The sequence below is a fragment of the Berghia stephanieae genome, chromosome 5, assembly GCF_034508935.2.
Source record: "Berghia stephanieae isolate SIO BIC M18660-M18661 chromosome 5, UCSD_Bste_1.3, whole genome shotgun sequence".
NCBI lineage: Eukaryota > Metazoa > Mollusca > Gastropoda > Nudibranchia > Aeolidiidae > Berghia > Berghia stephanieae.
The window spans coordinates 41,464,664-41,480,407 of NC_088364.1; the positions used below are offsets into that span (position 1 = coordinate 41,464,664).

Here is a 15,744-nt window from a genome sequence, read left to right on the forward strand (position 1 = left end):
GTATACAAAGAACAGAGTGCCCAAGAAAAAAAATTACCCACTGAAATGTACTCAGTCTATATGTATGCATAAAACTCATGATCTCACTTAATTTCAACAAGACAAAACATTCAAGATCAAATTCCAGTCCAGTTAGTCTGGCTGCAGCCAAAATGGAAATGGGTATTCTTATTCCAGTACAGTCGAAGAAGGTTGTAAAAAGTTGGAGGTATCAAAGAATATTGTCTTCCTCCTAAAGAAACATTATATAATCACCTAAAAGATGGCAGTGACATCCTATATGTTAAATGTATTTAATTTCCGCTGAGAATGAGAAATAAATATTGTAAAGTGCTTAGAACATTATAAAAAAACCATGGTTAAGCTCTATCTGATTATTGATTTTTGTTGTCTATCCCATCACCAGATTGACAAAGAAGATGCTGGGATTAACTGGAAGTGCAAACATTCAGGAATTGTAAAACCATCATATAATGGAGACATATCCAATTTATTGTGAGCGTTTATTGCTTTGTTCCGTTTCATCATTTTAAAAAACAACTCAATTTGATTATTCGGCAAAGCTTAAGCACTTATAAGATTATGCAGATAAGGAATATGATGATGAAGATGGTGGTGATGATGATAATGATTTTGAAAAATAAATAGATAAAATAAAGCAGCAATAATAATAATATTGCAATAATATCGCAATAATGATAATAATAACAATAATAAAAATAATAATAATAATAATGATAATGATAATAATAATAATAATAATAATAATAATAATAATAATAATAATAATAATAATAATAATAATAATAATAATAATAATAATAATCAGTGACGAGGATAATGGTGAAGGTGGTAGTAACAACAGTGTGTTAATGGTGATGTTGATGATGATAATGATCACATTATTACCTGGGAAAATGAAAAAGTAGAAATAAAATGTTTTTCTCTGTGTTTGCAATGATACGTACATAATAATGACAATGATAATAATAATAAAACTGAAATAACAGACACCAACATGAAGATCCTTGGATTATTGCCACTCATTACCCATATACAACAGTCACAACTCATTAACTTTTACAAATATTACCACAGTCAAATTATTACATCCAAATTTCTGCCTAAACTTTTGACCCGCCGACATAGCGCTCGCACAACACATCCACTAACATACAATATTCCAGCCTCAAAAACATCTTACAGACAGTTTCTTCCCCAAAACAGCAAAGGAATGAAACAGCTTCCTAAAAGAAATTGTCTAAGTGTTCAACATGGAAGCCTTCAAAAACTTGTCTGTCTACCTAATTAATTGTCAACATGATGGCACTGGCTGCCATAAACCAAAGTAGACGAAGAATGATAATAATAATAATATTAATAATAATGATAATAATGATAATAATAATAATAATAATAATAATAATAATAATAATAATATAATAATAATAAATAATAATAATAATAATAATAATAATAATAATAATAATAATAATAATAATAATAATAATATATAATAATAATAATAATAATAATAATAATTTTAATGATGATAATAATAATAATGATAATAATGATGATAATGATGATGATGATGATGATGATGATGATGATGATGATGATGATAATGTAGGAATGACTATGAAAAATGTTTTTTTCTTTTTTTGAGGAAAATTTTTGTCTAAAATCAAAGCCCTATCTCCACTGAGTAAAAATGTTTTTGAATTTTGAAAATCCATTCATAAATAAACAAGTTATGCAGTTTCAAAGGTGTCATTTATTTGGATGACCCGCAAAGAGGAAAAAAAACGCGAAAATATGGGACGCTTTTTCTGCATTTTTTTTCGACCTTTGGTTGTATCTTGCGTAATAAGTGGATTAAAAGATTGAAACTTGAAGAGCAAATTAGGATGGTGTTTTGTAAAATAAGGGAAAAGTACTCGTCATATTCATATGAAATTTTACAACCAAAAAGAAGAAATGTTCATGTATTACCTTGTCAGCGACAAAACCTCCATGCCCGGTAGTTTTAGAAATATTTTACTCCAAAGAGTAAAAATCTATTTTTAACGGTCGTCTGGTAATTGCACGAGTTTTGTCGCATGACATAATCTAAAATGACCTTTTTTCTAACTGTGTGCCAACTTTCAGTCATATTCAACAATAAACAGCGTCGTAATTAATTTTTTAAAATAGCATATACGAAACGGCTTCGTCCCATATTTTGACGCGAATTCGGGCATTTCGTAAGCGAAAAAGAGGCCCAAAGATTTGTGCGGGATAGTCATTGCTAGATAATGATTATTCTGATGATGCTGATAGGAATGAGGAATTCAAATTTATGCTAAATATCAGGATCATTTTTTAAAAATCCTTATCTCAACTGTTTGATAAAGATTATCCAAACATTGATAATTCGACTATCTTTTTACTTTTGTTAACTTGTTTCTTTTTTTTATTTTCTCTTATCTCATATCACACAGGGAGAAGCCCTATAAAAGAAGCCCTGAAAAAATCCGGAAAGAAATCCAAGAGTTAGAGGACCTTATGCACGGTAATAAAAAAAAAAAAAAACCACAATCATCTGCATTTTACTAATAACCGACGTGTACTTATTTGCAGGTCTGATAACCCAAATTGTTTTATGCTCATTGTTGCACCTAATGGAAATACTCTCAAATCAACGCAAAATATTGTATTTTACAACAATGTTAAATAAAGCGCATAATTCCGTCCAGTTATAAGACCTGCAAATAAGTGCTAATAACCTTTAATTATATAACCACATGTTGGATTACTGGAATGAAAAATTCAGTCATAATGTGATACTAATAAGGAAGATATTTGATTCTTTTACTCTTTATGAAGAAGTTGTGTTTCTATCAAAGTCAATTTTTAAAAAAAGAAAAATGTCATTTTTCATCAAGTATTTTATAGGTAATCACTTAAGTTTTACTCTGTTACAGTGTCGGAAGACAGAAACAGGAAAAGAAAATATGTATTTTTGGTTTGTTTTCGGCACACTAATGTTTAACTTACTTTTTTTTTTTCTTTGTGATAATTAATTTACTTCATCCAGAATTATTTCTGCTTTACTCTTCTTAAAATTATAGTTTTAATTAAATTAAAAGTAGTCTGTCAGAGCCATAAGACCAATGGAGTTGGAGTTTATCCCAGTTTCTAGAGCATGGAACGGACAATAGCAATTGCTTGCTACCCTTTGGATAGGACACTAGTCTATTGCAAAGTATATCCGCCAGCTCTAACAGACTCAGCTACCAATTTACTGCTGGGTGGACAGGGGGGTCAAAAAGAAATCTTGACTGCACCCAAGATCGATCTTGGTCCCTTTGCATGTTGTGAAGTGAGTGCTCTACCAACTGAGCTATCGGTAACCCCCCCCCCCCCCACACACTTTATAGTTTAATGATTATTGATTATATGTCTTGGATAGTAGTAGTAGTAGTAGTAGTCGTAGTAGTAGTAGTAGTAGTAGTAGTAGTAGTAGTAGTAGTAGTAGTAGTAGTAGTAGTAGTAAGCTTGGCAGTCTGAATGACGCTTGCTGAGAATTGTGTGATTCAGTCATGGTCGATAAGTATAGCTGCTCTCTCCATCCATGTTGTTAATTGTTTCCATTGGTCACGGTCCTGGGCTGTCAAGATCTTGTTGTGACTTTAGTATGGAGGGCACTGCAGTTTTTCTTAGTTCTTCAGGGATTAATTCGGCCTCATTGGAATCCAGAAATTTCTGATATTCCTGGTTCAGGGTAGTTACTATTGATGTTGGTGGTCTCCCTACATATTTGTTGCCATGAAGGAAATATTCTGTCATTGCAGTTTGGGCTGGGATGTTATCTTCTCGACGTAAGATGTGACCAAATAGCCTCCATCGCTGTTCTTTTATTATTGTACTCAGGCGTTGGACCCTGTTGTTTTCATAGAGATCAGTATTTGTAATTGTCTCTGGCCAATAGATTCAGATTACTCGACGGAATTGTTTGCAGTGGTATGAATCGAGACTTTCTAAGATCTTTTTTTGTGAGGCCCCAGGTTCCACAATTATATGTCAATATCGGAATCATCAGTGCCTCGTAAATCTGTATTCGTTTATTCTCACTGATTATGTTATTTCTATTCCATAAATTTTGGAGTTGGTTGAATGCATTGATGGCCAGTTGCTTTCGTTTTCTGATGTCTTCATTTTCGTTGATCAAATTGCCTAGTTTACATACACTTTTCCATTCATTTAAATTTCTGTTGATTTTTGTATATTCTGTTTTGGATTGATTCACTTCAGATTCCATGCTTCTAGGGTAGTTGATATTATTGGCAAGTATATTTTCGCTTGATGTTCTAAGTCAAAGATTAGGTCTGTATCATCTGCATATATCAATTCACGAGTAATCTTCTTTATTGGTGGTAATTTTGGTCTTAGATCTTTCATGGCTGATTCGAGGTATATCGTGAATAGAATTGGACTCAGCTGTCTCCTTGAGGGGATCCAATTGATGTTGATATTGTTATTAATTCTCTGCCGGATTCAAATTGTAATGTAGTATTTGATAATAGGTATCTTATGAGTTTCACGTGATCTTTGTCCAAGAATGAGTCAATGGATTGATAACAATTTGGTTCTGCATATAGTGTCGAAAACTGAACTCAAGTCGATTCCAAGTATGGTAAATTCTTCCTTCTTCCTCCGTTCTGGCTTTCAGCCATTGATGGGCCCATACTATGTCTGTAGTGCTTCTATCTCTTCTAAACCCACTTTGTGAAGGTGAAAGATATTCCTTTACCTTTTCTCTAGTTCTGTTGAGCGTGGTTGTGCTTAAAACTTTTCTTAGCATGGATAATAAAACCATTGGTCGCAAATTTTCTAAAGGGCCTTTCTTTTTATTTGGTTTGTTTAGCATAATGAGTTTTCCACTTCCAAGATTGAGAACTTGTTTTGTCTTAAATATCTTATTAAACATATCAGCTAGTATTTGCATGCCTTCGTCGTCAAGACATTTTAGTTCTTCTGCTCTAACACCATCTAGACCTGGCGATCTGTTGTTATTGAGCTTTTGTATGGCTTCACTTATTTCTTGGGGCGTAATGGATTAGTATGTCATTAACCTCGATCTCCCTATCAACCTAAGCATGAGCTCATGCCATGCAATGTTTGTATCCACATTAGGCAGAGGAAGAAGAAGAAGATGATGATGATGATGATGATGATGATGATGATGATGATGTGATGATGACGACGACGACGACGACGACGACGACGACGAAGACGACGACGACGACGACTACGAAGAGGAAAAGGAAGAGGAGGAAGAGTTAATCTATGCTCATACAGCCATTTCACACCATTTAATTAATAACGTCCTTATTTTTTTGCAGGGGTTGGCAGTCTGGCAAGCAATTGTTCCTTTGTTCAGTTTCAAGCTGAAATCACACAATCTAAAGAATTGGCAGCTAAATTGTATAAACTGAGACCAAGGTAAAAATAGATATTTAAGCCTACTTGTTTTATTGTCAGCTGTCAAATACAGTTGGTGATTTCTAATCAAATAGTCCTTTCTGTCTCATCAATTTGTCAATATTTTCATTCAATTTTTGTTCATATCTTAAATATTAATATGAGTTACATTACAATGACCCCATTTATAACGGCCTCCATTTTGACATTCTCCTTTAGTAACACGGTGTCCAAGTCCCGACTTTTTTTTCCATGTATCCTTTGTCCAGCCGAAGCATTGGAAAAATTCCTTCTTGATTTGGCCACACCATAAATAATAGTAATTTCCCTCATAAGGCCGGTGATTGCCTTTAGCAATGGTCTCAGTCTGGTCAGATAATTTTTCGTTTTTACCCATTTTTCGAGAGAAATAACATTTAAATTAGCTACTCCTATCAAAAACTGATTCCATCTATAACTTCAGAGCACTTTAGACAGTTTGGTCACAGAAACTCTTATGGAAACAATTCTTTTCAAATATTTTACAAATTGTTGAAAAGTGCTCATTGCATTAATTTTCATGAAAACATGCTTTCGCCATCTGAGGTCGGGTTTAAAAAATATTTGTGGCTTTGTCATACAACGAACCATCTTTATTTTTGGTCAGTACACAGGGAAATAATTCCTGACACTTTTGGCTGAATCACATTACAATGTAGCCATTCACTTGTAGATATTTACCTACAAAATGCAATGTAAATGTATGTATTATTACGCTATGGCTGAAATGAGTTCTGCTCTTATTACACTGACATCTTTTGGTTGGTTTGTAAAAAAGTGTATCGGACCCTTTCCCTCCCCACGAATGATTCCATACCATCAGAAAGGTCACACTGGAGATTTCGTACAAAGTGTGATGCCTGGGTATTGCGTAATAAATAAGGATGTATCATGTCACACACACACACACACACACACAAACACACACAGACACATACACACAAACACAGAAAGAGAGAGAGAGAGAGAGAGAGAGAGAGAGAGAGAGAGAGAGAGAGAGAGAGGGGGGGGGGGAGATATATATATATATATATATATATATATATATATATATATATATATATATATATATATATTTATGAATGTTGGTGGGTACTTGTAGGTACGAAAGTGCTCGATAATGGTGGTTAGAGTTAATATATAATATAAATATATATATATATATATATATATATATATATATATATATATATATATATATATATATATATATATATATATATATATATATATATATATATATATATATAATATATATATATATATATATATATATTATATATATATATATATATATATATATATATATATATATATATATATGGGGAGCTGAAACAAAGTAATAAAAAAGAAGAAAAGTAAACTGGTTTCAATGTTATTTTGGGCTGATTCTATTAAATTTTTCAAGGTGATTTCCATAGTCGGGCTTCCTCATAACTAACTGCTAGAGAATGGCGTGGACGGCTATGTGAATATCGCCAAATTATCTGTGTGTTGGCATCATGTTTGATGAGATGGGGTTTTTCACACTTAACTTGTGGACATGAATCAGGCACATTCATATATTGTTTCTTTTGTTTTGCCACTTCTTGTACGGACTTAGTTTAGATTGCAGTAGTCATGCTCGGGGTCATCCAGAAAGTGTTGTAAGCACATCGCCTTTTACCAAATCTCTGTCCAGATTATCGATATCATGTTGCTGGGGGCGTCGCAAGTGAACTGAAATCTGGGTGGGTTTCCTGACCTCCCATATTGGGCAGGGAGGTACTTGCTGTGTCTTCTATCCCCCTGTATCTGTTTTCCAATTGCTTTCTGTCTTTGTCTTGGAATGAGATTACTTAGGTTTTGTCCTGACCCTGGCAGGATTCCTTGGCTGGAAGGAAACAGTCAAATGTATAGTTATAGTTTTGGGAGATGATAAATCACCTCTCTGTTATGTACTGTTATTTATTTTATTCTTAACATATGATTTGTAAACATTTGAGTGGATTCCTCTTAGTGGGGACTTGGGTCTGGATGAAACTTTTAGGTGATCTCAAACTAAGTACTTTGATAGTGTGCTCTTGGAATCTACATCTGTTTCCTATTTGAACGAATTCCCCTTTGTCTTAACTTTTTCTGGGTGCTTTAATTGTAATTCTAGAACTTATTACTATCCCTTTTTCTTCCTTTTTACTGGCGCTGATATGACCTCAGCGTGTTGCAAGCGCCGTAAAACCCTTCAAAACAAAAAACAAAAAACAAAAGTGAACTGAAAAAAAAACAATGTTTATGAGAAAGAGTGTATGCCTAGTGGCTTTATTCAGTGCCATGTCAATCAAAAAAACAAACAAACATTTTCACCTGGGAAGTCCAAGTTGTTGAACAGTGTCGTTTGGCCTGAAATGACCATGTCACTCAACAGTTTGTCAGCCGTTCTGTCTACCAATAGTACTAGCGACACATCCTTCCAAATGCTTGCAATAAGCTTGCTGTCATGGCTGTTTCAAAATGCTGTCACCACATCTGAGCCATTTTAAATAACAACACTTTTCAGCAGTTTTAAAATTAACTAGCCAAAACTTCCTAAAGGTGTTGAAGGATCGCATTCTTCATCCTCAGTGTCACCCCCATTTCCTGAATCTGAATGATACTTTGTCCACACTTTTTTTAACTTTTGAGAAATTGTTTCTGCTATTCCATTGGAGCTAGATTGCCAGTAATTGGTTTATTTTACATTAAAAGTGGAGAATCCGCTATTAGAAATAGGTGGTCATCATTATACTTATTATACTACTGTATTGTATTTTTAGATTTGCCGATATTTCTGTGCTCGATGATAAAAATTTAGCGCTGGCCTTAGAAACAATGATGATGCCCAACCCTTTGTTTTAAAAGAATAGATTAGAATTATCAATACTTGATAATGTCAAGAGAGATTTAAAATTATATCACCATTTTTTTGTTGCAGATGATATTATTATTGCTTGATAGTATCAATTTTTTGTTGTGGATGTGCTAGAATTGCGTAGAATAAATTATAATCGCAAAAAAAAAGTCAAACGTCAAAAAGGACTGAGTATTAAGACCTAGCAGATTATCTTCATATTAATTTGATCAACAGATGATAGAAATAGCAAGAGAAAAAAGCTTTGCAAGTTACTCGTAATCAGTCTGTAAAAAATAGTTTTATCAATTTTAGATTTGATAGTAATTCTGTGCTCGATAATAAAAATTTTACATTGGTTTTACGGAACAATTTAGACAGCCAACCCTATTTTTTAAGAAAAATAGATAGATTATTATTACTGATAGTATCAAGAGACATTTAAAATTACATCATATTTTTTATTGTAGACGTGCTAGATTTGTGTAGAAACAACTATACTCACATGCGCCAATGGTCAATTTACTACAGAGTATTATGACCTAGCAGATTTTCTTAAAATTAATTTGAGTCAACAGGTGATACATTTAGGCTGAAGTTTAATAAAGGTTTGCAATTTACTTGTATATCAGTCTGTAAAAAATAGTTTCATAATTTTTCGATTTGCCAGCATATAATTCTGTGCTCGGTGATAAAAATTTAACATTGGTGGAACGGAACAATGTTGATCCCCAAACCCTATTTTTTAATAGAATAGATAAATGTATTTCACTGATAGAAACTGATAAAAACTAATTTTTTCCTCTATTTTTTCAAAAAATCTTATCATTGGAGTATCTTTGTGACACATCTTTGTCACATAAACGACCTTTGCTTCAGTCCCTATTGCATTTTAATGCAAGCATTTCTGTACTTATATGTTACCATTTCTATCTTGCACTTTTCAACTGAAATCATCACTAATGATCATCACTGAGTGTGTGTCATTATAATGAGAACAATCCATTTGTAAATGTTTCCATGAATATTTTACTTTGTCAAACGTTGAAAAAGAAATGACTTGTTGGTGTGATACAACAAAGACTCATGGTGGCTGGACTGTAATAAATCATAATTTGCTGACCACGCGTAGACCAGCTGTACTGAAATAAATTGCAAGGAGACCATGCCACAGGGCATCCAGACTGTAACAATACATGCATTTATAGAGGAAAATACACAAAAATACGCTGAAATACGGTATGACCAAACAGAGTTGGCTAAAAGAAATCCTCTTTATTATGGTACGGCAAATACATTCGGATTTTTTGTAAGGTGCCAGCCTTCTGACGATCATTACGTTTTTTTAGGTTACAAAAAAGGATAGAGGTTATATCATTAGTAATTTTTTTTAATCACCAGAATGACATACATTTAAGTTTTTGAAAAATGTTGTACAGTGACAGTGACAGTTATTTGATAATAGACGTCAACTTCAAATCGACAGTGAAGGTGAATTTCTGGATCAACCAATAAATCCCTTATTTGTAGCCAATGAATATGCTTGATTGGACAACTAATGACATCCAATCCCCTTGGTTGGTGCTTCACATGCACATTGCACACTCATGCCATAGCAGTCGACCAGTTAGTGAATGCGTCTCACTAATGAAACATGTTATAGTTATAGTTATAGGATGCTGGATATCGACCCACTATCACTCACTCTGATTGTTGATCAGTCACATGAATACAAAAATGAATCATAATGGCTACTCCTACGTCTACCAAGTTGAAGAGAAAAGTGCTAAATATTATACCTTTCATGTGCAAATATGCGTCACGGTGGTCGATTGGCTAGTGAACATTATGCAACTCACAGTGTACTAAGTGACTTTTTGTCATGCATTGCCTCACCTGCAGAACAAGCCTCAATATTACAACAGCTTGACCATAATTATCCTGAACCAGAAGAAAAGCAAACAGCATGTGTTTGAACCACAGAAAAAAAAAGCAGTGGTTGCCAACAAATGCTGATGTTGAGGCACCTGTCCTGATGTAATTCAATCGATCAATGCACTAATGGTGTTGTCTATCATCATAAACCATGCAAAGATAATTGTAGACAAGCTAGCCGTGACGAATTTTCACTGGCTGGCTCTGTCTTTTCAATAAATTGCATGGCATTATTTTCAAGGAAGCCTGCCACTGTAGATAGCTGGAGAAAGATAGTCATGGCCAAGTACTTTACCCCATCCCCCCCCCCCCCCCCCCTCTCCCCCCTATGATTATTGGTTGCACCACTATATTACAAATCTCTATCACGACAATGGTGTTATAAAGAGGTTGCCTGCTATCATAAACCATCATTCCTCCATACAACCATCTTTTCATGACAAAGAATATTATTTCTTTATTACTTTTGGTTTTACTAATTATAACTTGTATCTTTTGAAATACAATTTTTGAAATACTGATTTTTTAAATGTTTTCGTTCACTATCCAGAGATGAACAAGAACCTGTAGACACAGTATGTATTTTGTTTCTACGTTCAAATTTAAATTTTATTTTGTTTTCTGTTGTTTATTTGTTTGTTTTTTTTTTTTTTTGTTTTTTTTTTTTTTGTTGTTGTTTTTTTGTTTTGTTTTTTTGTTGTTTTTTTTTGTTTTTTTTTTTTGGGGGGGGGGGGGGGGTAGTTTTATTTCTTTTATTTCTTCATATTAATAAGAAGAGGGTAATTGTCTGTAAAAGATAAAATTAAAACACTAAAATATTTTCATTAATTTTAGACATAATAAATTGATAATTGTACAAAATAGAAAATTAAAATTTTTTCATTAAATTTAGCAATAAATATAATATGTTCAATAATAGTGTAACAATGATAATTGATAATAATTAAATAATTTATTAAAATAAATTTAAATAATAATAAAATATTTTTAATATATAAAATGATAAATAATGTAATAATGAAATAATAATAATAATTAATAATAATAATAATAATAATATAATAATAATAATAATAATAATAATAATAATAATAATAATAATAATATAATAATAATAATATAATAATAATAATAATAATAATAATAAAATAATAATAATAATAATAATAATAATAATAATAATAATATAATAATATAATATAATAATAATAATATATAAAAATACAGTCGACTCCGCTTAATTGCACACCCTCGGGAGTTCAGGTGAGTGTGTCGATTAAGTGGAGTGTGCGATAAAGCGGAGAAGCTAAAATAGCATCTAAGCACCAGCTTTCATATACCAATCATTTAGGACCTTCCCCTCTGAGTTTCCTACGGGCTTGGGACCGTCATATTCAAGAGATTAGACTATGTCAATATTATATTGTTATAAATGTGTAACCAAATGACAAATTGCCACTTTTTTGAGGACAATAAAGATATATTATTATTATCAATTAGAAGGGTGTTTTTTGGGGGGGTTTTTTTGTTTGTTTTTTTTTTTTTGGGGGGGGGTGTTTTGGGGCTTTTTTTCTTTTACAACTTCTCTTTTTATTCATGTTTCATCGATAACAAAGTGTGACATTATTGTTTGTAAGAATAGTAATCGTGAAGCGTTGATTGTAGTAAAGCCCTGTCTCATCTGCATTGTAAATAAAAGTCATTAGAGTCGTACTGCTGAAGAAGTTGTTTCAAAACTTCATCACTACATTGGCTAGGAGAAAAGACATCAGCATAGTGTTTTTCGTCATGTTCTTTTTTAAGCACGACATTCTGTCGATCTGTCCATCTCGAGAGCCAGCTTTCTGATGGGGAGAAAGACGTGCCTTGAGTTGATGCCAGTTCAGTTGTCTTTTGAGTGTATCAATGTAGACAGGGATCGTATAGATCAATCAAAATCTGAGACGCGAGTCCTCCCTGTAATCTTTTCTTATTGTTCACGACCTAGTAGAGGAAAACAATAAACAGATAGAGAATTGCAATGGAGTGGTCAGACAATGTAAACAAACACACGGCCTTGGGTGGACTGTGATCACATTTCAAACCTTGTGATGCAGACAGCGATTGCTGAGTCAATTAGCCCGTCGTGTCAGGTAATCCTTTGATGTCAGTTAACAAGCATTGCCCGTCTGACCTAGTCGAGGTCAGAGGAATAGTGGAATTGCGTTGACAGGAAAGCTTTTTTTTCACGCGTGATACGATATTAACGTGCGGAAATAGTTCAATGAGAAACTCATTTTTTTATTTGTTTTGTTGATTTTTTAGATATTTTTTCTCAAAACAAGATGGAATCAAGATGTAGCGATTAAGCGGAGAAAGTGTGTGATTAAGCGGAGCGATTATATAGAAATAATTCCGTTTTTCGGGAATGTATAGCGATTAAGCGGAGTGTGCGATTAACCGATGTGCAATTAAGCGGAGTGAACTGTAATAATAATAATAATAATAATAATAATAATAATAATAATAATAATAATAATAATAATAATAATAATAATAATAATAATAATAATATTTAAAATAATGATAATAATAATAATAATAATAATAATAATAATAATAATAATAATAATGATGATGATGATGTGATGATGATGATGATGATGATGATGATAATGATAATGATGATAATGATAATGATACTGATTGTGATAGTAATAATAATAATAATCATAATAATAATAATAATAATAATAATAATAATAATAATAATTATAATAATAATAGTAATAATAATAATAATAATGATGATGATGATGATGATGATAATAATAAAAATAATCGGTGACGAGGATAATGGTGATGGTGGAAGTCATAACAGTATGTTAATGATAATGATGATGATAATGATAATTATCATATTATTGCCTGAGAAAGAGCAGAAAGAGAATGTTTTTCCCTGTGTTTGCAATGATTAGTGATAAACTTTAGTCTAAACAAGCCATTATTTTTCTTCAACAGTTTGGCCTGCTCAAGATTTACAAAGACCATGAGTTAATATTGGCTGCCTTACAGCAACGAAGAAATGATTGTATTCATGAACTAGCTTTACTAGAGAGAGACTTCTAGAGTATTTTGTAGAATCTTATTGCTTTATCTTACCCTGTTTTAAAACTGGTTTTGTATATTTAACGTTAAAACAGTGATCATTTATGAATCAAATTTTAATTTTATGATTTACACAGTCCAATTTCGGTTAGTTATGAGAACTAACACAATCTAGTCAACTGATATTAAATCAATATTATTTATTGTCATTATTTTGTAATCTTTTAATAAAGTACTTGATATGTATTCATTATTGTGTAAATAAATTGATGATGTAATGGGGTTTATATTATATGATTTTATAACTCAATATCTACATTGGTCAATATAGAGGTGCTAATGTGGATGTCAGTCTCAAAAATGCTAATACAAAATACTGCCATTTTGGGTAGATATTTTACTATTCTTTTCTCAAGTTTATTAAAAAATGCTAATTTTGTTAAAATTTGGAATATATATTATTAGAATTCTAATTAATTAAAAACATAAAACATGACTTTAGTTGGGCTTTACTTCTTTTATTGTTACATATTTAACAGATGAAAACTGAGAATAAAAATGTATCACAAGATCACTATATCAGGGAGCCAAAATCAGGACCCAACTGGTAGAGCACATACTACCTGTTATAGGCTCATTGTTGTAATGGAAATAGTCTCAAACCAACACAAAATATTCTCCATTACAACAATGTTAAATCTAGCCCATGATTGCGCTCTGTTATCAGACCTGTTAATATGTTTACTTCCCTCTTTCTCCAAATGCACCCCCCTAATAAAACAAAGGACTGAATTAGAAATGCACTACGTACTTTCAATAACAGATGAGTACCATTATTTGGTTTTACTTTATTTCATTGTTATACTTGTGATCCATCACGTCTATCAGGTATTATGTTAAAATGAACTTCATGAAGGAAAATTGAGTTTAAAATTAAAGTGATCAGAATTAGGAAATTTCAGATTTTTAAAAATCAGAGAACGAACTTCACTATCTTTGATGAAGGCTTTAAATTTAACTTAAATTTTATAAGTAAAGTTTACAATTCAATTTTAATCACGCAGGTCATCCAAACATGAAACAGTTTTAAGATGGTTGTGTTTTCGTGTCAATAGGATTCAAGAGTATGGAAGAAATAAGAACATGCAGTGGAGTGATATCAGAAGGCAATGCGTACCAAAACATAGAGGAGTAGATAAAGACTCAACTCAACCATATGAGATAGGTAGAGAGAGAGAGAGAGAGAGAGAGAGAGAGAGAGAGAGAGAGGGAGGGAGAGAGAGAGAGAGAGAGAGAGAGAGAGAGAGAGAGAGAGAGATTGTGTGTGTGTGTGTGTGTGTGTGTGTGTGTGTGTGTGTGTGTGTGTGTGTGTGACCTTAGTCTAGATAGAAAAAAAAATAATTAATGGAACTTTGCAATAAGTTTAGATTACTTTCAAACACACAAAATATATGCTCAAAGCAATTCACAAATTGAAATCAGTGACCAGTCTCCCTTTATGACATCACACAGCATGTTAAAGGATGCTCAACACACAGGCAAGACAATACTTGATCATGATGATAGCCTTGTGCTGGTGAGCACTCAGTCTGATTATAGCTTTCAATAATTCATAGCCTGACATTTCTTTTAAAAATCACATCACAATACAAGGCGATGGTCAACAAAAGAAAGTAAAAAGTGAGTTGTAATTATTGCCCCCCAAAAAATGATTCCATTAGTAGAATATTGAATACAACTCTCTGTACACTTTTTTTTTTTTTGGAGTCGAGTCGTCATCTTGTACTAAGATGTAATTTTTTTGTGGTCAGTCTGACTGAGCGAGTCATTTTATATGAAGAAGAGGAGTGAGCTCTAGACATTTCACCAAGTGGTAACAATGATGCAAATCCGGCCTCATAACCAGGGACGGCTGGTAATAATGGGCAGGGTGGGCAAATACCAGCCTGTTTTTTCAAGTTATATGCTGTATTACCAGGTCCGAAATAATCAAATCTAAATTAGATAATTTCAAAAGTTACTACTTAAAATTGATACTTTGTACTGAAATCAATTTGTGTGTATTTTTGATAGATTGCGAATCACCATGCATCCCGTAATACATAAACCAGGATACGCTCCTGTTCTTTTTTCATCACCCCCCCCCCCCCCCCCCCCCCCTCAACCACTCCACTCCACTCCGCCCACATCGTCATCTCATCGTCACGTCGCCTGACGGTGATTTTGCTGTCTGGCCTCTCTAGTACTAGGTCGGGCTAATTCAAATGAGCCCACCTTATTAATAATAATAATAATAATAATACACATTTATATAGCGCTCATTCTCGTGTAAAACACAAGCTCTGGGCACT

General features: G+C 32.7%; 1 protein-coding gene across 1 annotated transcript in view; it reads left to right on the plus strand.

The window, feature by feature from the left end:
* The window catches only part of LOC144972932 (uncharacterized), a 19,793-nt gene extending 5,904 nt beyond the window's left edge, over positions 1-13,889 (plus strand). Inside the window, exons 5-9 of the mRNA XM_078914762.1 lie at positions 407-495; positions 2,484-2,554; positions 5,388-5,487; positions 10,857-10,881; positions 13,307-13,889. Coding sequence (XP_078770888.1) covers positions 407-495; positions 2,484-2,554; positions 5,388-5,487; positions 10,857-10,881; positions 13,307-13,414 — 393 coding nt within the window. The 3' untranslated portion in view covers positions 13,415-13,889. The remainder of the gene's footprint in view (positions 1-406; positions 496-2,483; positions 2,555-5,387; positions 5,488-10,856; positions 10,882-13,306) is intronic.
* The last annotated feature ends 1,855 nt before the right edge of the window (positions 13,890-15,744 follow it).